Here is a 24,844-nt window from a genome sequence, read left to right on the forward strand (position 1 = left end):
TGGAAAGTTCAGAAATCCCTGCCACCATTATATTTAGGGCATGATCGCTCACAAATCGACACTAGACTTTCCTTCTGTTAGCATCCTTTTATCAAAGTCTTCCCCCCCATTTTTCCTTTGTGCTAGTGCGATATGGAGAGCAGACATACCGTCAGGATCCCTACTGCTGCCCCCTGCTGCTGTCCGACTATTCTGTATTCCACTCCAAACTAACACAGTGCAACTCTGTAAGTCAAATTCAGCCCACTAGCCAAGTAGAGCAGGCATGCCCAAACTTTGGCCCTCCAGATGTTTTGGACTACAATTCCCATATTCCCCAACCACTGGTCCTGTTAGCTAGGGATCATGGGAGTTGTAGGCCAAAACATCTGGAGGGCCGCAGTTTGGGGATGCCTTTAGTAGAGCATCACACCAGGGGCTCAGTGAGCTTACTGCTTTGCCGCTTGTCTGGAATCGCAAAAACATGGACTGTCTCAAACACCTGGCAGGCCAAGCTACAAATACTTGACAAGCTCCATTTGGTTTGATGGGCCACAAGTTGTGCTCAGCTGTTCTATACAAATTTCACTTTCATACTGGAAAATGCAGTATGCTTCCAAGTGTTGTTTAAAGTTTGGACAACTTACTGCTAGATAAAAATGTCATTTTCCTTCTATCGTAAAAGGCTTCTTCAGTGCAATCTTTGCTCGAAGCTGCAAGATCCTGGAAATGCCAAGCTCATATTCGGTCTTCCCATATTACCGTGTTTCTCCAAAAATAAGACACCGCCTTATATTTATTTTTCCTCAAAACATTGCAATGTTTCCCTGTTTCCACTGCAACGATCACCACAGAACAGTGAACTTTACCTAGGTCAGGCGTGGCCAAACCTGGCCCTCCCGGTGTTTTGGGACTACAATTCCCACCATCCCTGACCACTGGTCCTGTTAGCTAGGGATGATGGGAGTTGTAGTCCCAAAACATCTGGAGGGCCAAGTTTGGCCATGCCTGATCTAGGTGAGCAATGTTCTTCTCATGGTTAAATTTAAGTCATTAAAGTGTGCCTTCTGGGATCCTGGTCTTAAAAGACTATAAAGAGAACACCACCCGTAATGTTCATTTTTGATATTTGATTCAATACAATCTGTTCTAATTCATGTTTGTCCCTCTGTTTCTGCTTAAAGGTGCAACAATATTTGCACATGGTATCTGTAGCGATGGAAGGGACCCCAAGGGTCATCTAGTCCAACCCCCTGCTATGCAGGAATCTCAACAAAGCATCCATGGCAGATGGCCATCCAACCTCTGCTTTAAAAAACCTCCAAGGAAGGAGAGTCCACCACCTCTTGTGGGTGTCTGTTCCACTGCTGAACAGCTCTTACTATTTGTTATTTAAACATTTGTTCTGAGGAAGTAGCTCTTAATCCTAACAGCTGAGACTTGCTTAGAGCTGTCAGTCTCTCCACAGAAAAAGGAATATGACAGAATAGAATGGGTTCAAAGCCTACTATACTGTGATTTAAATTTCCTCCGGAAATTTAGAGCAATCCGGGCAAGTTTGAAACAGGTGGGAATTTACTGTGTTAAAGAATCACCTGAGTCTATGTCTTTGGGTTATTATTATTATTATTATTACCTCTGCATTTTCTCAGATTTATTGGGATGGATCTAATTAAACATTATAGCCCATTAGAGCTACCCTGCTCTGCAAGGGAGGCTCCACTACTTTCATCTTTAAGAAGAAACTTATATGGATGGTTTTAAATGGCAGCTCTGAAAGAGAGCTAGTTTGATGGTATAAGTGGGGCCCTGCAACAAAATACTGCAGTCTGTAGTTTTACTCTTCAGGGATCCAGCCATTCCATTCATAGCTCAGATGGTGGAGCCTGAGACTTTTGATCCCAGGGTTGTGGGTTTAAGCCCCACCTTAGGCATTTCAGGGGTTTGGACTAGATGACCTGCCTAGTCCCTTCCAACTCTACAGTCCTATGATTCATTCCACGCCACTCCCCAAAGCAAATCAGCGTTCCATGCCAACTGAGCACAGTCAGCCACCACTGAGCTGTTTGGCGTCCTCTCACCTCCATTTGGGTGTGGGATGGACACGCTACCATCCAATTCCAGCTACATTAAAATCTCTCTCTCAGTTTAAACTTGCTATTAACTGGATCAGCTCTGATCAGTCAAACATTTGGACAGTAGGGGAATATTTCAATGAACACACTTTCACTGAAACTTATCGGGTGACACCATAACGACAGGCCTAATCAAGACAGTGAAAGCTGTAGCCATATAAGAGCATCTCCAAGACATCCATAGCTAAATGGATTCTCCATGACCAGATGCATTATGGACACCTGGCTTGATCAACTAGGGCAATTCTTATGTACACACTGCACCTCAAAACTCTGTACAAGTAAATCTGACGAACTGCAGGTGTAGCCTGATACCCCACTGAAGAGCAAGCATCTGTTGAGTCAAAAAGCAGACAGGAGCTAACAGTATGCAATTAAGATTGTGCAATGGGGTGGTTTCTGAAACAGAGAACACCTCCACGGCCAATGCAAATTCAAAAACGAATCTCGGGGGCAATCAGAATATTGTTGGAAATAGTGTCAGTATAGATATCATTTGATTTAAAATGATGAATGATGCCCAGGAGCCTATTTCTGAATCTAGTGTAAAGGGTTTGGGGGAGAAATGCCTCCAGTGTGACAGTATTACTTCCAAAACACTGATTTCATGTTAACTCTGAAGGAAATAAGGCATTTATTCTGAGTCATCAGGAGAAACCGTTTTTCTCTATTGTTTGTATCTTACATCTGTCTCCGGCCTGTGACACATCCATTCATTGGAAAATGAGCTCACATGTTCAAGTTAAGAGATAACCAATCTTTAGTTGGCAATAGCCAACCTGAGCTGGACTTATCAAGCCCCATCTTGACTCCCACAGCTGGACAATTGCCTGAGGCAATAAATCAGACATCATGGACCACTGTCATCTATAGATATTTGGCAATCACAGTTTCACACATTAGGTTATCATGCACAACTATAATTCCCAAAAGGATAACACTATCTAAATTCAATTAGAATTCTTATGCAGCTCATGCCAGCATATGTTGTTCTGAATTCAGAACTCCACAATAATTTTCTAACATACAGAAGGCCTCAGTAAAAGCAACAACACCAAAAGATTTTTGACCCTTACACCTAAATAACAAACAGAAAAGAGTATGCATCAAACAAACAAACAAATGTGAGGTGTGAATTAGGAGTATATGAGTACCAATGCAAATCTGCCACTTGGATCTCTATCAGGTGCATGTTGAAGTGTATCCAACACTTGTAATCTGAGTTATACTGGAAACTAATGGGCTGCACATGCACTAGGTCTTCAGAGGCACCCTTTCAAACTAGGAACCCCTTCTGCCCCACTAAAAAGCTGTTGCTGACAGTCGGAGTGCCGCAAAACAGAAGGGGAAATATGGGCATCAGAATCTTGTTCAATCTGTGTACATGCAGCGGTGGTGCTAGTATCAGCATCCGTATCCTCTGCCTCATCATTCCTGCTCAGATCAGGGAAGGTTTCTCGTGTTCCTGCTTTAGTTGCAGCAGAACACGAACTGCTTGCTGGCTGGGCAGACATCCCCTTAAGCTTAGTTTGGTCAAAGTGATGAAAGCTTAAATCAGAGCTGCTAACTCCTGCACATTATGAAATCTCAATTTGTAAGTTTCACTCTACTGGAAAGAAGAATGGCTCAAAGGTTGTAACATGGTGTGAAAAATACAATGAATGTGGCATTTAAGGAGTAAAGTATAGTCTTACATTGGATAAGCATGATGGAAGTTAACAAGTTAGGCAACATCTGGGAAGAGGGTTTATACAAATATTTTTTAGCCGTTTTAATAGACTAAGGCAGAAATCCTATCATCACTTAGCACGGAGAAAGTTGCATTGAACACATTACATAAGATGGCACCCCAAATGGCCAGATTGTTACAAATAACTTTAAACTTTAAAGGCTATCTTGACTTCTCTTTGTCATTACTCCATATTTTATCTTACTTTGCTGCTGTTTTGTGTGTGTAAACTGCACACTTATTTGAATATAACATCTGGAACAATGTAAGGGCCAAGATTTAAGATGTGTCATTAACTTGATGGCTCCAACTTAATAAACTTGCCTAATTTCACTTTCTAATAGCATTTGCCCAGAAGTGCTGGAGAAAAGCAAATAAAATTTCTTACTCATGAGCTTCCAGCTAATGCATGTTACTTTAAACCACAAGAGAGCACTGCTTCTCTAGCAATCTAGCCAGCACTTGTTTGTAGCTCTCTGTCTAAGTTAACTCCACTCCTAAAAGCTGAACCATTTCTCTCTCTCCCAACTTGTTGAGAAAACATGTCTTCTATTCTCTCTCATCTCTTCTGTAAATAGTTCCTGCATGAATAAAGCCTTTGAACACCAAAAACTGTAACAGAAGTGGAACTTTCCAAAGGTTAGCATATTGGAATCCTAGACATCCTTAATTCAAAGCAAAACTCAAAAAATACTTTTAATGCTTGTATTATCAACTTCTTGGCAAGATTTTTTTTAGCCTTCCTTAGTGCTTAAATAATAAGTTCTGCTTTAATTTTATTATTATTATTTTAGTATATTTAGTTTTTGATGTTTTCTGTACATTGGCCAGAGAACAACAGCTATTTGGTGTACCCAATGTAGTGAATAAATTTAAATAAATTAGAGTTGGGTTAACTCCCAAGTAAACAAGCACAGAATCAGGCACTCAAATGCAGACCAAAGAAAGTCAACTAAAGCTATCAGTACCTGTATGTGATTACTATTTCACAACCACAGATATGTTAGCTAACTGCACAGGCATTGAAATGACACAACAGGCTTTGTTCTATGGGACAAATTCCAGAGTGATTACATTTCAGCTTAAATTAATTTCAGCTTTTGTGTTCTCTGTTACTTCATTATGGAATAGATGCAGCCCAGATTTATACTCAGTGAACAAAGCAAAACAAATAAATATATCTAGCTAGCTATTTAAATATGTTTTTTTGCATTCAACTGTGGCAGGAAATGCACAACCTAATCTGAGCATTATGGGCTGGGGAAATAGTCCCAATGACGATAGTATTATGTCAAATGGGCTTTATTGCAGATGCCATCTTTATATGCCATATTAAAGCAGCTCTTTCTTCTCATTTCAAGATCTTAATCGCAGTTTGTTGCTCCAACGTTTTATTGGTTTGGAATACATGCTGTAAAATCCGCAACCATCAAATTTCCCTGTGAGCTAAAAATAAAGTGCCCATGTCAGATATGGTTAGTTGATAAAAAGTGTCAGAGTATTCCGCTTCTCTCCCCCCCCCCTGCCTTTATACTTTGGATAACTTCCTGTTTATGTGGCACTGACCCTTGTCTAATAAAGATCTTTTACTATTCACAGTAAAGAAAGATACTGCACCAAGCCATTCCTTAATGGACAACGCTGATTACTTTTGAAAGCATTTAATACATTTCCCATATTCCAACATGAACAGATGTCAGGGACTATGCCAAGTGAAATTTCATTTTATGCAATCTTGGCTTGTTGTACAAGAATAGCCCTTTCTCAACATGGGAAAAAATTACAGACCCAACCAATTTCCTTGACAGGGAAGAGTTACACATGTTTTCCACTCAAGAAGTGTTTTTTTCTTCTTCTTCGACAAGTTTACAGTTTTGCCAAACCTGGAACTAATTGGGGCTTTTTCTAAAAAAAGGACCCAATAACCCCAGTGTGTGTGTGTGTGTGTGTGTGTTTGAGAAAAAGAAACACCACCCAAAACAGGGAAAAGCTACATTACACATTTTTTTCCATTTAAGTTACTTAAACACTTACTGTTTCATATCCTCCCAGTTTTTGAGCAGCTTGAAACATAGTCCAAAGGTTAACTGTTAGAGGGACAATAAGTATTTAGATAAGCATTGCATTAACCAACTTTTTTCAAAGAAATGCAAATCAAACAGTTTTTCTTTTACAGTGAAGCAAGAAGATAACAATCACATCTACGCACACAAAAAGGTTTTTTGGGGGGGGAGGGGGAGAAACACAAACAATCTGCAAATGACATTTACATAATTCAAAGAGTAAACATTGGCTTTGCACATATACCATTCCTTTCTTAAAATCACAAGGGAAAACATTTCTCTGAGATACAGTTACAGATATAAAATAATTTTTTTTACTGAGCTTAAATTCACTTCCAGGTTATAAAACAAACAGCATAAAAACAAAACACACGAAATAAGCTTTGCATTATATGTTCCTATATAAAACTAACATAGTTATTAGAAAGAGTATTATTTTTTAAAATGCCATTTAGTTAATGTAGCAGTAAACTGGAGTGCACACACAAAGCAGTCCTTGATTAAACAAGTATTTACTGCCACTCAGATAAGAGACCTTGGCTGGGATCCAGAGATCCTCTTCCGCATGAGGAAACAAGCTTCTACAAGTGGAGCAGCTCATTTCGTCATGCATGTGGCCCGCAGGGTGAGAAATATCAAGATGCACCCAGAGCATATCTCCCATGCAACTGCACCCCAGTTTTCTCTGAGTCTAATCGTCTTGGTGCACATCTCACAGATCACGCACTGTCTTGCGCGGATCTCCCCAAAGTGTTACCGCTCCCCAATAGCCAGGTGTGTTCCTTGCAGAGTCATGCTGCCCCTGCACTCGTCTATGAAACTCCTGGAAGTAGGGGAAGCCCTATGAGGAACTTCCACTGGTGGTGTGTGTCTTGTACATACCATCTGCCATCAGAGGTGCTTTGCCTGTTTCCTGCTATCGTCCCTATTTTGCAACCTGCATAAAATGCACAGCTGTCTCTGTGCACAACCATCCCTGCTGTTGCTTGATGCTGAACTAAGTCTCTAATGGATCAAATTTGACCGACATCATTACATGGGATGGTTTGCAGAATTTTGGTTTGCACTGGCACAAACAACCCTCAAGCATCCAAAATGCCGATGCTTGTGGACATTCCAGAATGTCTAACTAAAGCTTGGTCCAACTACAGAGCTGGCAAAAATGAATAGCTTTAACGTTTGAGCTAAGGATGGGTGCAAATTCCATCATTCCATAGGAAGTGGATGCCATTTGTTGGCTATTGAACTCATGTCAAAGAGCTTAGCTAGAGAGATAAATAAATAAATATATTTTGATGTGATTATACCTCCCTATATGACCATGACTTATTTTTAAATTGTCTGTATATCTGCACTTTAATCAAATTGTCTCATTTAATAAAGGTTTCCTTTAAAGGGGAAAAGGGGCCAAACACTTTTAGAATCCTCTGTAATGAGAGAACTACAGAATGCAGTAAAATAGGTTTGCTTGCATTTTTTATTTTTTTATTTGCTCCCTTTACCCCATCAAAGAGCTTTTCATAATGGCGCTGTATGAATTGCCTCCAAAATATTACATAAATTATGGGTGTTCCCCAGGGAGTAGTGCTCATTATCGAACCACGCAGCACAGCAAAGAACATTCACTGTACTCATCCAGCAACAGAGGAATTATATTATTTAAACTGGTTCTTCCTACTCATGTGTTTACACATGTCAAGGTAGACAAACACAGCAAGTACTCCTGGGCCATTATATGAGCAGCTCAGTTACTCCTGAGTAATCTTGCTCTGAGGAAACATGAGGCACATTGCTGAATATCAAAACACACCAGTTTATCTCAGCTGGTACATGTTGCAGAATGATCTCATGGCAACCCTGGGAAATTGAGATCCAATAGATACCTGCTTTTAAAAATGTGCCTGTTTGTTAGTGACAAATAAGGAGGGGGGGGGAATTAACATTAAACACACACACACACACACACACACACACACACACACACACACACACACACACTACATCTCAAAATGTTCTAAATAAAAAGCTTCACTGAACCTTGCACTCTACCAGAGCTATCAAGAGCTTTGCTCAGGCCTTGATTTAATCGGAATCAAATGCATAATGCAAGAAAGCTGTTCATAGTACATTAATTTTACTTCTATTTCAAGCAGCCGGTTTTTCAGGCAAACATTGTAATCATTTTGGAGTTATATAAGTTTATAATGACTGCTAGAGGTCTGTTGCAATCAGTGTCAATTGCTATTAGGTATGTAAATTGTTATGTAAAACATAGAGGTTTGACATTCTTCATCAAAATAACATACACATTTAATCTGGGAAGGTAGGTTTGAGAAAGTCATATTTCCATGTAAGGCATTCCTCCCTTTATAATAATTTAGGTACCTTATAGGCAATTTAAAGCACACCTTTCATCGTTTGCGATGTTCATTCTTCCATGCTATAGAATGTTTATGCAAAATTTAATTACAGTTGCATGTTCTCTATCAATTGTTGCTTTTATAAGCAGTGACTCAAAAGTGCTCTTTCCAAAGCAAGCCTTAGCATTGTGCTATGATGTCTTTAAACAGATCCTGTCTATTTTTATACTCTGTGACCTCCTTCACCTACTTTCTGGCCACCTTTAGATGCCTTCCTTTTATATCTGGGGGACTCCCCCCCCCCCGGAAGGAACATCTGGGTACAATAAAAGTATGTCGTATTATTAATTCAAGGGAAGACATTAGCTGCAGTATTTATCAAAAGGAGAGGGAAAGCAGGAACCTTTTTAAACATGCCAGGTTCTGATCGCAAGCAGTGTATTTTAAAACTATAAATTCCCAGCAGCAGTTGCCCAAAACGAAGAGAAACTGCAAGATAGCGGATGGAAAATGTATTGGTGGATATAAACACAATGACAACAACTCTTGTTTCAAAGGCCCCAGTGTGCATGTATGTACGTATGTGTTTTCATTTTTAAGGTTTTTACTGGCTGACATACAAAGATCCACTCGCTTTGCCTATGGGAGCTTTGGGATACTGTTTCTCAAATAGCATCCTCTCCCCCACACCTCCCAAATCCACACGGCAAACCACTTTGAAAACCGAGAAGACTTTTAAAAGTAGTTTGCTTTATGGCATTGGTGGTGGGGTTTCTGCTCAAAGAGCGGGGGGGGGGGGAATCTCAATGCCTATAAAGCTCTGGATCCTGACAATTAGTTTTATAGTAAATGTACAATGCAAAAGAAGAGGCAAAGAGAGAGGTAAAGTGGGCCATATCTGTCCACAAAGTTGTCCCACCATATCAAGCCAATCAACCCCAGAAGCCAAACTGTTCTAAAATGTCAAACCAAAAATGCAATGAAAATTCTACTTACTCTGCTTAAAACCAAGGTAGGGTATTCGTTCAATTGGTGTTTTTCTTTCTTTCATATATTTATAAAGTGCCACAAGGAATGCCTGTTCATCCGCTCTGCATTCTTCACCTACAGAAACCTTTGATTTATCCTCGCTTGAGCCCTTTTTACAGTTGCTGTTGTTATTTTTGGTTTTGTGCAAAGGCAATTTAGCCTCACATTTTACCTGGAAGAAAAGAGGAGATGCCAGATTAGATCTTGAAAACTGCCTGCTCCGGCTTTCATTCCCATTTAAGAGATGACCCCCCTTCTGCACCATCACACCCTCTCTTTCTCAGAAGGCCAAGCTGCATCTTTTTTAAAAAAACAACAACAACATTAAAGCTCTTTCTCTGTGTTTTAGGTACAATATTTCCAAACTGTTTCATCTCGATTTCCCTACTTCCTTTGCCTCTCATTATTGCCTTCACTCTGTGTTTGTTTAATTCTTTGGACAAATCAGGAACCTAAAGAGAACATGAAGCCATGTCTTCTCTCCTGTAAGTTACTGCTCTGTGGTTTCCTGGCCCAACCCCATGCCATTTGCTTTTTTGAGTCTGCCCTGTTGTATCTAGGCCTCCCCTGCAGCCTGCCAGATCCCTAGCGCTGCTCACTCCTCCCTTATACAGTCATTTCGTCCACCTGTCTTCCATAGAATTGTTCAAGTGATCTGTCAAGTCCAGACAGACAAGGTGGTGTCTGTCTCTCTGCCACATGTATAGTGGTTATTAACCACTTTTATATTTTGTAGTAAATATTACAAACCCTCGATTTTCACCCAGGGTGGAGTCTGTGCTCTATTGCTAGTTCCCTCCCCTTAATAATAGTGTGCAAATAAAATATTGGGGGGAGTGCTGGTAAGCCCCACCCCACATACAGTACTTGATCACAAGACTCGGCACACACACTCCATTTAAATGGCAATGCCTATCAACTTGGGGGAGGGGGGCTGACCCTCTCAAATGTTTTTTTTTAGGGGGGCTGAAGGGATCTTGGCCCCTAGGAGTTGGCTCCTATGTTAGCACGTGTCACGACTCAGCTCAAGATCTTAAGAAAGATGTTTGGGTGGGATGCATGTGTTTGCGTGACCAAGGACACAATGTCACTGAACAGACAGGGCGCATTTTACGACAGGGAATTTCACTAACGTTAGGATTTTTTGAATTCAGGGCACAGTACTGCGCCTAAGATTTCAGATTAACTTCCGAGAGATAGCTGCAGCATCAGGCAAGCGGATAGGTTCTGCCTCTCAGCTGGCCTAACGGAAACGTAGTGTTTCGCTCTCGTAAGATTTTGGCTGCAGCTCATTCATTTTCAGCTTTATATTCTTGTTATAATAAAAGTGCGCCTAGACATTCTGTTGTTGGGCCCATAACCTAGGTTTAAGGTGCTGTTTAGCTCCTAGCTTTCATACCTCAGTTTCCAACACTGCCCCCAAACAACCCAGCCACTCTGTTTGGAATATTTGTGACAATATGTCCGGTGGCGAACACTCTTTGCCCGACTTGATTTAGGTTTACTGGGCTACCAAGCAAAGGAAATAAAATAGAACGTCAATTCTGCGAAGGTTTATTTACTTATTTATTTGGGAGACAAGTGACACAATTCTGGTTTTTGTTTTTTGTTTTGTATACAAACCTTCCATAAAATCAAACCAACTGAATGTCAACCCTCCATTATGCATTGCTGATATCAAATTTTTTTTAAATAAATTTATTAGCTAGCCATGCTGCTTTGTAATGGTTTTGTAATTCAACCATTTGGGGTGATTGCATGTAATAAAACCCTCTTGTTAGAGAAGATAGAGTTGCATGATCTATTTTGGATGTACTTTTTAAAATTGTTGCTATGTAAAAGAGACCTTTGATGACTACATAACGTAGCAGGAAAACTTCCCTCATATGCTCAGAACTGGAGCAGTGTTTCCATAAACAAAGTATTCAGTTTCAATGTCTTGGGGTGAGGCATGAACTGCCCTTGTTAAAATTGGACAGGGAGCAGGGTATATTAATTAAGGTCAGAGTGTAAAGGAAACAGAAAATCTGCATGACTGCATTCATGACGGACAAGGCAAAAAGAATGTATTTAGATTTATTTTAAGAGGAAATTTCTAGTCCTCATGATTATGGAAAATAACTTTTTTAAAAAAATAATAATAATTGTATGTGCAGATACTACAAAAGGCCTTTGAAACTGAGAGATTCTTTTGGGGGGCATACATCAGTTCAGGAGGGACCCAATTACTGTAGCCTCACTGAAAAATATATTCAAGGATTGGTTTATATAATTGTTGTCAGATAGTTTGTTGCAAGTAAATGATTTTGTTGTAAGTAAATGATTTAATCTCGGGGCATGCGTATGCATGTATATTCACACAAACTGGGAGTCTTTCTCCCCAGCCCAGTTTAAGCTCTGACCAAAACCTGAGAACTGCGAAGCTCTAACATGAGATTTCAAACTGGTAACTCTAGCGAGCGGCTTATCGATCTGTTTGGAGCTTATTAAAGCTGTGAAGAAGGTCACTGTTATTCCCATTTGAAAAAGGGAGGTCTGCTGCCGTCACGATCCTTTATTTTAAAGTGAGGATTTGTAAATATGTCTCCCATCTTTAGCATCCCAGCCCAAACCTGTTTACATGGGGTCAGTACAACTGAAACCAGTGCGATATAATTTGATACACACGTTGGATTGAAGTGCAAAGCTGTAATTAAACACTCTCTCTTTCATGTATTTTAAAAAAAATATCCTTATTACTCTTTTTAGATGGCCCAATATTAGGAAAAGCATTTTACATGTGCTAGTTTTGTGGGGAAAGGCATTTTAAAAGCAACAACAGGGAGGTAACCCATGAAACACAAAACACATTCTAATCTCTTATCAAATAACTCTCCTCCACACAACACACACTGTCTTTCTGGCATGCAGAGCGGGGTTTTCCAATTTCGTTAACTGGAAAGTTAAAGTATTTCTCATTTGAAATTCATATTCCATCACATATGTTTTTAATTGTAGACCAAAAAAAAATAATACAGATTTTGCAACTAAGGTTTACATACTGCTCCATCTCCAGAAAACAACACAAAAAATTTGGGTCCCTTGATCAGGAAACCTAAAGTACAACTCTCTCCATCTATGTCCAGTCTTATTTTTCATACAGGTCAATAAAAGCATCAATATACATGGACAGCTTAAATATACCCAGTAAATCAAGGTGGGAAATAACTAAATGAAAGAAAATTAATGTCAAGGCAACGTGTTCTGTATGACAAATGAGGTAATAACTGAAACAAAATATATGAAAATATCATGTTCATTCCTTAATAGCAGTGATGTCAATATGTCCAAGGACATCAAATAGCTAACAGACTCCTACAGTGCACCCATTTTACATGAATTACTTGGCAGTCAATTCCATTTACTTTTGCTGGACTTCCTCCTAAGTAAGCATGCATCGACTCAGGCTGCATATTTTGGGATGTGACCATTCCTTAACAAAATGACAAATGACTCTTATTGTATTTCCAGGGGCAAGCCTCATTTGCAGAAACTCACCACTGTGGGAAATACAATAGGAAATTGCCACTGTGGCCAATGAATAATGTTGATTTTGGGGAGCCGGGAAAGAGATTGTGAAATATACTCGGAGTCAAGAGTGAATTTCATGCTCTTTATTCAGCTCATAGTCATCAAGGAGGAGAAGAGAAGACGAATGGCTCTTTTCCCCAAACCATCTGCTTATATACATTATTTACACAATGGGCCTTGCGTGATTGGCTACTTCAGGGCTACACCTGTGGGCCAATTATATTGTGGATTGACTTCTGCCTGCAGCCTGATTGGCTGCTCCTACAGGCCAATCAGGTAGCAGATTCACTTCTGCCAGCCGCCTGATTGGCTGCTCCAGCAGGCCAATCAGGTTGCGGATTCACTTCCACCTGGAGTTGGATTGGGTAGCTCCCGCTGATTCTGAATCCTATTGTTCTAGGATTCAGCTCAGTACATAACAGATTGGTTCTGGCTTAGATTATGCTAGTAAATGTTTTGCACATATCCAAAGTTTACATCATCAATGATCAGCGTGTCTCCCAGAGTTCTTATTCGGTCTTCTTGAAATCATGTCAGTAGGGATTTGCATGGTTTGGGCTATTTGGGTTGTGTTGTAGCTGGAAGGCACAAAGCGCTGGACCAAGGCACAGACCATGGAAATTAAAGACGGCCTCCTCTTGGCCACATTTTCTATACAGCACTCGGCTCAGTGTATCTTGCTGGTAGCTGCCAGATCTCAATCTCCTCTTTAATATCTTTCACTACATATGGTGTTCGCTGAGTGTGCGTGTAACCTTTATGTTTGCAGTAGAGATCTATATGCCCCACTATATGCTCCATAGATATTTAGAAGGGTGGCTGGCAAGGGTGCTTAGGAAATTTAAGGCTGGAACCGTAAGCACATTTTTACTGGGATGTCCCACTGAAACCAACAGTAATCACTTCCAAGGGGAAATGGTTGGGGACCATAGAAAGACCTTTGCCATGGCATAGCTCGTTGTGAGAGGGCATAGCTCACTGGCACAGCATCTGCCTTGCATTCATGCAACCCCTGGCACAATCTCAGGTCCCAGGGTTAGTAAAGAGACTGGCAGAGGCCAGCCAGAATAACCAATAACTTGGCTAGGTAAGCATTGACCTGACTTCATGTATAGGACTGAATAAATGACTCTCTGCAATAAAACTCTTTACAAGTCTGCCCAAACTTTGCCTGAGTCCTTTGCAGCTCTTTTGCAGAATGCATTAACTGTGAGCTGTGCACAAGGTCGACTGCCCCCTTGTGGAGCGTGGCTCAATTATCCTGCATCTCTGGAGAATAATTTCAGAATAAAGACATTTGTAAAAACAGTGGCAACATGCTCTTGAAACTTGAGTCATGCGCCTGTCAGAATCATGAAAGGTATAAGTATATTAATGTTTACTTCCATCCTTAAATGTTGAGAACCACCTGCTAAATTGGAACCTGACAAATCACCTGATAAAAATACGTAAAATAAATTCCATACAATTAAATATGTAAATTACCTACAGCCTTCACACTCCCCTTTCCCTCATAGCCCTTTGTGGCGAACAAGTTATCTAGTTTCTCCCTTGGAGATAAAAACAGGAACTTTCACTCTTCCACAAATGATTTCTCCCTAACTCAATCTATTCCATATTGTATTCCTGAAGGCATAACCCAAGGACATCATGGGAAGAGGAAAGCTCATCAGTAAGTGCAACAAATTTGTCTTACGAGAGGCTGCGATCCCCAAGCGCTACACTTGAGCTGCAGGAGAATAAAAGACAGCTCTGTAATTTAGTTATAGTACTTAATAGGCTGCCCCAGCTTAAATTTATTCAGACCTATTGAAACCAAACGCCTTTGTATGCTAGGGAATAAAGTTCACACAATTATTCGCTCACAGATGAAGGTAAACAAACTGAATGGAACTGGTGTCCTAATAGCTTCATGGGTTGTTTGTTTGTTTGTGTGTGTGTGTGTGTGTGTGTGTGTTTTGCTCCATGACAGCTTTAAATATGACATTTAGAATCTGAGCAGGGAATATGCAGGATGCATAGCCATAATTCAGCAAGGACCACATGCGATGGCTTTTTAAGTCTTTGCTGTCATTTGCTTCCCATTTCATCTGCTGGGCTCCTGTAACATGCTCAAAACTGACAATTCAGTATTGTCAGCCAATGCTGTGGACAGGAGCATCTTTTGCAGCAGGGGGAGGAAAGGCACAGGGGATAGTCATGTTGGCATTGGGAGGGGCTCTGTACACTGCTATGGAGAGCCCAGTTAACACCACAGGCTCTCTGCATGGAAGAGTGGGGCTCAAAGTGCTCCTTCCCTGTGGAATTACATCATCACCCCTCTCAGTGTTATGCCTAAGCCATGCATACATAGCCATGTGTCCAAGAATGACAGCATTACTGGTCCAGAACTCAATATATCTTCATGGTTCATTCAAGGACGCCATCAGCCCAAGTTCAAAAATCTTAAGCAGGCTAATGAATGATGCAATTCATTCATCCATGTGGTTTCTGTCCTAACTCTTTGTTACTAGGTGAACTCAAAGAAGGTTACAACTTACTGTACTACATTTAAAACAACAATAAAATAAGAATAAAACAAAGTGTAAGAAAACCACAATCAAACCAGTCAATTACAATGTTTCTCACATTGTTCCATAAGCCTCCTGAAAGAACAACAAAATGTTAGCTAGGCAGTCTACATAGAGGAAAGGGAGGTTCTACAATCATGAGACTTCCACCAATAAGAACCAGCTACAAGACGTAACCAATTTCATGCTCAGTGGTGGGTGGCACATTGTGAAAGGCCTTCCAGGAAAGATGAAGAGAGCTATGTGAAAGCAGGTATCTCTTCTTGTTAATAGAGGGTGGGGCACAGGTCACATATCATAAGAACAATATTAGTTTTGTGGTTGTTTTCAATGGTCCTCTGGCACACTGTTTCACATCATAGCTGCCAAGTTATCCCTTTTTTAAAGGGATTTTCCCTTATGCTGAATAGGCTTCCTCACGAGAAAAGGGAAAACTTGGCAGCTATGTTTCACATGCAGAAGATACTCCACTTACAGGATGTTGAATTGTTTATGGCCATAGTTCATGAAGGGCAAATTGAATATGGCAGGTAAAAAGTTTGCAAAATTCAACTAAAGTAGGGCATCTGCATAGCAGGATCTTTGAGCTTTTATGCACTCCACAACCATGGAAACCTGAGAAAGTCCCATAACGTTTTATGGAGGTTGCAAAGCCATCAAACATCAAAAACCAGTTTTTTAAACAACACCTCTGTATAATGTGATACCAGCTCATCGTATTACAAACAATTTAAGTACTAGCCATGCCACAAAACACCAAAGACTGAGCAATGCAAAAATTAATGACAAAACCCTAATGATTTTACCTTTAGAGCTTTGTTTGTGCCATCCCATTGTGTCAATATCAGTGAAATATCAAGGAGGCAATGCTAATAAATCAATCGCAAGAAAAGTGACACAAAATACAACTCAAGACATTTGTCCTCTTAAAGTCTTAAATTAATGGGCTCAACTCAATACATTCAATTGCTTGGTTTGCACATCACAGTATGCCAAACTATGACTTGCTGGAACTGTGTGAATATGTGGGCTCCTGGAGAGAAGCTTGCAAATGCTTTTGCCTCTCCCCAAACCATTTTACTCCCAACACAGCACTGAGCTAAGGGAAAGTTTGGTTAGCATGCTATTTGATTCTGGCAAATAGCCCACTGAAAGCCTCGGCAACAAGAGCTTTCAGCACTTCAGAAATTTAAATATTTGAGCACAATAATGTTGTCTACAAATTGCTATACATTCAGCCACCCAACCAGCCATGTAGTACCCATTCACTTCAACAGAGGCTGCAAGAGAGAGCAGCACAACTCTCCGTGATATGGATGGAGAATGCACAAAATAATTGCTTGGTGGAAATCATAGCTGCCAAGTTATCCCTTTTTTAAGGGATTTTCCCTTATGCTGAATAGGCTTCCTCACGAGAAAAGGGAAAACTTGGCAGCTATGGTGGAAATACACTCCAGACTAGGTTCACCATGCAAATACATCAGTTGATTTATCTCCTTCTGACGGCTGGGACTTTGACATGCAAATGTGACATAGCTCACATTAGAAAATTCATGCAGAAACTGCTTAATTCTGCCTTCTGATAGGCATTAAATGCTGACGTGGAAACTCTTCTACAAGAAGCCCCAAAATGACATAATGGCTGGTGCTTCATACCGGTATTACAAACATAGCCAAGTGAGTTATCCCAATAGTTATCCCATTTCCAGCAGTGTGCATGGTCATTATACTGTACGTTGTGCCATTGTAACTGAAGTGATGGGAGGTGATATCTGTAGGGTTTCTGATGGCTCATTCATGCACACAAGTCATCACTTGATGATTCATCAGGTGATTAACATGTGTATGCAAACCAACCCATGGTAATCCAAGACCCATAGATAGGTTCAAGCACAAGGAGATGTGTTTAAAAGACCTTGTTCAGAATATTAACTTGCACTCTGAATTTCCATTTCAACTTTTCTAAAGACGAACAGCAACATTATTCTAGGTAACATTTTGTGTGTGTTCGCTGTAATCTGTTACTCAAAGGAAGTTCCTGTTTCATATACGGTTATTTTCAAATTATATCAGAGAGGCAACTGAGAAGAGCTGTGAGCAATTTAATTTTCAACGTGGTATAGATCTGTGGTGGAGTCTCCTTCTTTGGAGGTCTTTAAGCGGAGGCTTGACAGTCATATGTCAAGAATGCTTTGATGGTGTTTCCTGCTTGGCAGGGGGTTGGACTGGATGGCCATTGTGGTCTCTCTTCCAACTCTATGATTCTATGATTCTATCTTTGAATGTTGGACTAGCATGGGGGAGGCCCAAGTTCAACTCCCACTCAGCCATGAGAGAAAACCACTCACTTAGGGTGAACTTCCACCCCAGCCTCACAAGACTGGTGATAAAATGGAGAACCATGTACACAGCCCTTCAGCTCTTTGGAGGAAAGGCAAGATAGCCATTCATGAATCAAGTGTTTTTTTATATCCTTTTGTTACATGGAAATCACTTTGGGATCATTTGTGAAAGCAGCTTACAAATGTTTCGGATAAATAATACTAAAGGAAAAACTATGGTGTTCAAGATAGCTGGGCCGTGCTGACTCCAGCTACAGAAACGGAGGCTTCTGCTCCCTGCCTTGCAGGCCTTTTCCCAACTGACCTGGGTGGGCAGGGCCCTGACTGACTCCAGCTACAAAAGCTGAGGCTGCGTTGGGGTATTGTTTATGGGTTGCTGTTGTGGGGGAGGGTTGTTGTTGTTTGTTTGTTTTAGATCTTATTATGCTTTATGTGGAAATGGTTTAATTTGGTTGTGTACCTTCTGAGGTTTTATTTATTGTTTCTGACTACTTTTGCTACATTTGTAATTATGTATTTTTTTCATATTGTAAGCCGCCTTGAGTATGGCTTTAACTATGGAAAGGTGCCATACCAATAACATGATGTATGTGTGCAATTATAGTAAATCTCAACAGGAGTTTTAAACAAAAAGATTCTTTTCCCAAAGTGCTCCTGATAATGCAGACCAAACAAAATGTAAAAGAGGGGGGAGGGAGGAAGCCCACCCACTCAAAACACTGCAATCCATATTGATTTTCATTTAAAAGAGAGGCAGAGAGGTGGGGACGATCCCTACTTTGAAATGCTATACTGGAAAAGAAAGGCAAAATTGAAGTTGGATGAAAATTACTAAATGTCTTACCTTGGCAACAGCCTTGCCTTCACAATTGTTATTGGAATCTTTAAAGCCACTGAGTGAATCTCTTCTCTGTGGGCATGACTTCTTTTTGCGTGGTCTGCCTTTAAGATTTGGCGCTGAAAACAAACAGGCAACAATTTCAGCACAATTTCTTACAAAGGGGTAACACAGCTGAACACCAGTTGAGCAGTCTTCAAAAACAAGCATGCACCTTGAAGAAGCCTATGTCTCCCTATAATAATTAACAATGTTATTGCCAGTAGTAGAACTGTTTCTAGGTCACATATTTCTATATTATATTTCCTGCCCCCCCCCCAGCTAATCTGTTGCTATTAACATAGGACAAGGATCCAAATGAATATTGAGAAAGCACAAATTGCACTCTTGCAAATCAAAAGATCAGATGGGTGAACATCCTTTATACATCCATTTTATTATGTAAGCATTAACTTGATTCCTTCTTCTGGCAATTTCCTTACAGGAGAAGGTATTTGATTAGGCAATGTTTATGTGCGTCAAAGATTTTCTAAGTTGAAAAAAGCAACCATTTCCATATATAGCACAAAGAACAAAATAATTGATTGGTACTTCTGTACAGTACAGTTCAACCGCTAAAGGCATGAGACAAACAGAAATGCGATCCTCACTTTATCAAATCAGTCTTTAATGCTACACTTCAAAAGTCTTTTTTAACAGAGCTGAGAGATTCCACACTATAGAAAAATTCTGAGTTCTGCTTTGATAACCAGTATATACAACTTATAGGTCAAACAAGGGAAACACAGATTTAGATGCCTTTTAAACATGCACACACACGCAAAATACAATGCTGATTATGAGAAAACTATGAGGAAAAGAATGAAGTAGTTGTTTTGTTCTGTAAGAAAAGTGACCCTTGTGTGCTCAGTCACTGGACTTCAACGACATTAAAAACGATAAACAATCATTAACTTGTGATTATAGTGGAGATAACTTGCTGTAACCCCCCCCTTCAAAGTAACCATTGTTTTCATTACTTCCAGGGACGATTATAATAATGTCAGAAATCTAAACACCACAAGCCTCTCGAGTGGCTTCTAATTGTTTCTAATCTTACATTTGTCACACAAGTGGTTTCAGGACATTTTACATTTTAATTAGCTCTCAGATGCAAGGCTGCTATAATTTGATACTGATGCTCTGGAGAAGAAGAAGAAGAAGAGGGGGGGGGAAACAGTTTCCTGCTGGCAGTGGTTCAAGTGGAGAACGAAAACAAAACAAATGTACGCACCCCCAGCTTAAAAGCAAAGGTCCCACCCCAAACCTTCTTCCCTTGCCCCCACAATGTTTCATGCTTCAGCACCGCCTGCCGCTAAGTGTTTCAGAAAGCAACTCCAAGGCTTGGCATCTGAGGCTAGCATGCGAATAGAGGAGGGAGGGGAGGAAGGAAAGGGAAAAGGGAGGAGGGGATCAAGAGAGAGAGTAAAAGAAATTATTACCCATTCCAGTCGACAAACATCTGCTTGATTTATCTCTCTACTCATGAATGCTACAGCATGTGACTGTGCGCTCACTACATCCCTGGAAGTAGCCTCGACTCGGTGTGCATGTCAGTCTCGCACAGAATGAGCGCTCAGAGTATTTGCTCGGCGCTTACAAATCCCCTCCCCCTCAGCTGCTCCGTTACTCATATAAACACAGATGAGTGACTCGAACAGAGGAGAGTGGGATGTGTGCACTCCGGACTCCAGCTCTCTAGCGGCTGACACCCTGCCAAGAAGCCTGCTCCCTCGTTTACAAATGTAGCTCATGATTTCATCCTAATTGTTTTGTTGCTCATGACCTCTTTGCTCGACACCAGTTGGAGAGCACGCCGCGTTCCACAAACCCAGGCTCGCATTTAAGGCCCAGAGAGAGAGAGAGAGAGAGAGAGAGAGAGAGAGAGAGAGAGAGAGAGAGAGAGAGAGAGAGAGAGAGAGAGAGAGGTGTCAATAATATCTCCCTTCAAAAGAGGTTGCGTAAAGCCCAAAGTGCTTTCTCGATTTATTGCAGCCTGATGCGAGCACTAAAATTTAACGGCTGCCGTAGAGTAAATGGGGCAAATTCATGTCTGGCAAAACCACCTGAAGTTGCTCAAATGACAAGGATTAATTATGGCTCAGGATCTTGGGTTTTGTAAGGATTACTTTGTTTTATGGTAACTAGGACGAAAGCACAGCTAGTTCCCAGAATGGGCATTTTAGAAAAATACAGGTTATTCCTGAATTTCAGGGGCATGCGGTGTTGTTTTGCACAAAAGGAAAACACACGAAGCCCTGCCAAATTTTCTCAGTTTAAAGTTTTAATTAATTAAGTGAAAAGCTTCAAATGGCAGAAAAGGGCAAATTCCTGGAATAATGATCTTGTTTTTGCCTGGGTAGTGGTGGTTGCAATATAGAATTTCTCATTTCTTCGGTTGCTGAGGAATTTGGACAGGAAATGACTCCATCCAGAATGTTCTAAGATTACTTCTTGTATAACATAATGCAACTTTAAATCTCATTCATATTGGATGTATAATTAAAAGGAAATCATCTCTATGAATCAGTGATGACTGTGGTATTTTATTGCATAGCAAGAGGTAGTCTGACATTAAAAGTAATATTTCCATTGCAGCTGAAAAGATTAACACATCCCCATACGTAATGCACATACTGTATATACAGCTCCTAAGTGAGCTACATTTCCCTCTGCTGAAAAAAATGATAGGTGATCACAAAGTATGTATAAGTCTATTTATTCATGGTGACATTATTATCCAAAAGATATTTGATAGATCATGCGGTGGAAAATACCACTTCCCACCAAAGAGATCAGTCATCAAGAATACTCAGGATGTTGAATTGTTACAGGATGAATTTGTTCTTCCTTTTAAATATTTACATACTCCATTTCATCCTATCTTGATTTCAGGGCAGTGGGCAACCCATTTGTAGCACAATACAAGTAAACAGTAATAGAATAACAGATTTTCAAAATCAACAAAAACTAAGAAGTTAAAAATGCCCAGTGAATAAAAATGGGTTCTCATAGATAGTCCCATACTTTCTCTCTGAGAATGTCAGAAGATAAAAATTCATGCCATCTTTTTAAAACAAACAAACAAACAAACAAACCACATACACAGTTTTGAGTTCACCCAAAACTCTACAAAAAGTGACAGAGTAATGTACACTTAAATAAATTACTTAGCAAGTAGTAGATCCTGGTCAGCAGATGGATAAACTTGCCAGATGTAGTGCCTGCCTTGAACCATCTGCTGAAAGAGTCAGTAGCCCAGTGATGGCGAACCTATGACACACGTGTCAGACGTGACACGCAGAGCCCTCACTGCTGGCACGCTCCCCATCAGCCCATTCGCGCTATTGTTGTTCCCCCCCCCCATTTGTTCTCCCCTCCTCAAGCTACAAGCTGTTAAAACCAGGATCCTTTTTTTGGGTTGTTGTTGCTGGTAGCCAGAGATTGGCTTTTTAACCCTTTCTGTGATGTTTTTTCTGGCGCTTTGGCAGACAATGATTGGGTGTAACAGCATTCATTTTTAACCCGTTCTGTGCTGGTTTTTTTGGCGCTTTGGCAGACTATGTCGGTGCTGCATGTTAGTTCCAGCGAAGGTATTATTCGTCATTTATTTCTGTTCTCTTCCTTCCTTCCTTCCTTCTTCTTGAGCAACTGAGATAGCACCAAGCTTAAGGTGGAGTGGGGAGGAAAACTAGACAGCAAAAGCAAATGCAACTGCTGTGGGTTGCCTGGGGTAGAAATTTCGGCCCTACAGTGGGAAGACTTCCCATAAAACCTGTTTATGTAATGAGTACTTGTAGAAAGTCTCAGCGCAGCCAGATAATTACCCGGGAACAACATGTACGCAATCTTGGGTTCCATGATGGAAGAAATGTGGTCCATAAATGTAATAAAATGAATAAATTAAGTATGTGCATAACAGACTGTGCATATCATGACTTCTTGTCTATGAAGCAGGCAGAATTAAAAACAAACCAACAAGAGAATGAAAGAGCAAAGAAACAGACCAAGTACATGGGAAAATGAAGAAACAACAATGAAAGTGGCTCATTTTAAACAGTTCAATCAACTTAAAACTTTAATACAGGTTTTTATTCAGTTGCACTATGAGCTAGGGGAACACATGCCTAATTTTGAAGCTATTTTAATTACTTATTAGGGAAGGAAATATTTAAATTGCCTTTTTAATAATGAACAGTACTTTTGATTCTGGTAAGTTATCACCTACTTCTTTCAGTGTCATCGAACAAGATGTTAAATTGAAAATGTTGTAATATGTAAATTGACTTACATTTACACCAGATACCTAATCAGGTAATTAATTAAAATGAATGATAAATCAACAAATTTAAATGGATGGCAATTGTAGTAACTTGCTATATTCCAAGTTTAGGTGCCCATGACAAAAGTTAACCTGTTCTACCAAGCGGAAGTACGAAACATAGAGTCTGATTCAAACAGCGGTGAGATGGTGGTGATGAAATATTACTTCTCCACCACCAATGCAGCTGTTCAGTGTTACAGAGCAAAGCTAGTTCAGGTCATGAAGGCCCTTGTATTAATACAGGGAGGCGAGGAGACCTAGAACCCCTGGAGACCCGCTATGATGAGTTTCCCATACATTTTACAGATAAGACCACTCATACGCATACTAACTTGGATGCTATAATTGGTACATGGGCTGAAATGCATGGGATGGGCACACCATCTGAGCACACTGCAAGGGCTACTTTTCGGCTTGTGCAACCTGAGGGTGTGGACAACCTTCCTTGGAGGGCTAAGAGCTACCATGTGCTCCCTCAATCCTTGCCCACCTTGGCTACTGTTAAATCTACCAGGGCTCAGGTGGGCTTATGGACCTCTGAGATGTCTTACCCTGGGGAATGGATGGGAGTGGAACGCAACCATGTGGTTTTTCCCTGGACCTCGCAGTAGGTTTGGATACTATCAACTCTGCTATCCTTCCAGACCTATTGTCAGGGTTAAGCTAAGAAGGTATGATGCAAAGGTGGCCTTGGTCCTTCTGGAGAAATCAGTATAAAAGGTGGTATTGGGAGCGACGGACTTCTGTTCCACCACTTGAGCTCCTTGCTACACCAGCCTGTCATCCTTACTGTAAGCCACTGTGATTTACCCCATTGGCATGACTGCGTAGATAAATAAAGCCGAATGGTTTACCCCAATGGTTTTCAGCCAGTGTGCTGTGGCACCCTGGGGTGCCTTGAATGATGGTCAGGGGTGCCGTGAGCAACACTGGACTCTGTCCCTCTTTCCTTCCCTCCCTCCTCTAATGCCCTCTTAGATCTCTGCCCTCTTGCAAAGCTGCTTGTTGCCGCAGCCCTGGCTACAAGTTCTGCAGGTGAACGGTACCTCTGGAGCTGGTCGGAAGGTGCTGGTTGCCAGGAGCTGAGGCAGCCTCAGAGTAAGCAAGCAAGCAAACAAGCAAGGGAGCCCAGCCAACTAGTCCTCCAGCCCTTGCTGTTGGGAATGGACAGTATTAGGAGGTACCTCTCTTTGGGGCGGGGGGGGGCACCTCAGAGACTGCCTGGTGGCCTCCCAAGGGGAGGGGAGGGGAGGGGAGAGGAGGCTAAGGGAACACTCCACAAGGGAGGATGTTCGAAAAAGGGCAAGAGGCTGCCAGCTCTGCAGGCAAGAGGTGACACAACTGGGCTCTTGAGCCCCACAGGGCTGCTGCAAAAAGAATGTAGTTGGTCAAAGGATTTGTGGACTCAAAAAGGTTGAAAACCTCTGGTTTACACATTTTCTTTCTTTTTCATAGCCCTCCCATTCTTCCTGTTTTGTCCCTAATCCTGACCTTTGTGACACTAACTATTTCTGTGGAAATAGTATGGTGACACAAATCAAACACGAACCAAAGATCGGGGGAAAGTTCTGTTTCAAAATATGTGCAATAGCAACAAAAAGGAAGTTCACCTAATTATTGGCAAAGCAAATTGTTCTCGGTACAATAAAAAAAAATGATTACTTTTCCACCTAGCTACTTCCTTGTGTCAAAATAACTTTGGGATTTTGGGTGAGGTGAAACAGTGTGACATGGAAATTTTGCAAATATCAAGAACCACACAAGCCCTTGCTGACAATCAGAGCTTAGCAACTCTTTCCATTTTAGAAAGAAAGACTTAACACCATTCATAGCTCTGAATTCCCAAGATAATCTCACTCTTGCTTT

At 40.8% G+C, this 24,844-nt stretch overlaps 1 protein-coding gene across 2 annotated transcripts in view; it reads right to left on the reverse strand.

Annotated features, from left to right (window-relative positions):
- Positions 1-24,844, reverse strand: part of ARID5B (AT-rich interaction domain 5B) — a 183,970-nt gene that overhangs the window by 42,020 nt on the left and 117,106 nt on the right. The window contains exons 1-4 of one of the 2 annotated variants that reach the window (XM_035137660.2): positions 20,097-24,179; positions 18,622-18,734; positions 9,263-9,467; positions 5,878-5,930 (exon numbers count right to left, since the gene is read on the reverse strand). In XM_035137660.2, coding sequence (XP_034993551.2) covers positions 5,878-5,930; positions 9,263-9,467; positions 18,622-18,734; positions 20,097-20,100 — 375 coding nt within the window. In that variant the 5' untranslated portion in view covers positions 20,101-24,179. Of the gene's footprint in view, positions 1-5,877; positions 5,931-9,262; positions 9,468-18,621; positions 18,735-20,096; positions 24,180-24,844 lie in introns of those variants that run through there. The other variant, XM_035137659.2, reaches the window with a different exon arrangement.

Source organism: Zootoca vivipara, chromosome 5 (genome assembly GCF_963506605.1).
Source record: "Zootoca vivipara chromosome 5, rZooViv1.1, whole genome shotgun sequence".
Classification (NCBI taxonomy): domain Eukaryota; kingdom Metazoa; phylum Chordata; class Lepidosauria; order Squamata; family Lacertidae; genus Zootoca; species Zootoca vivipara.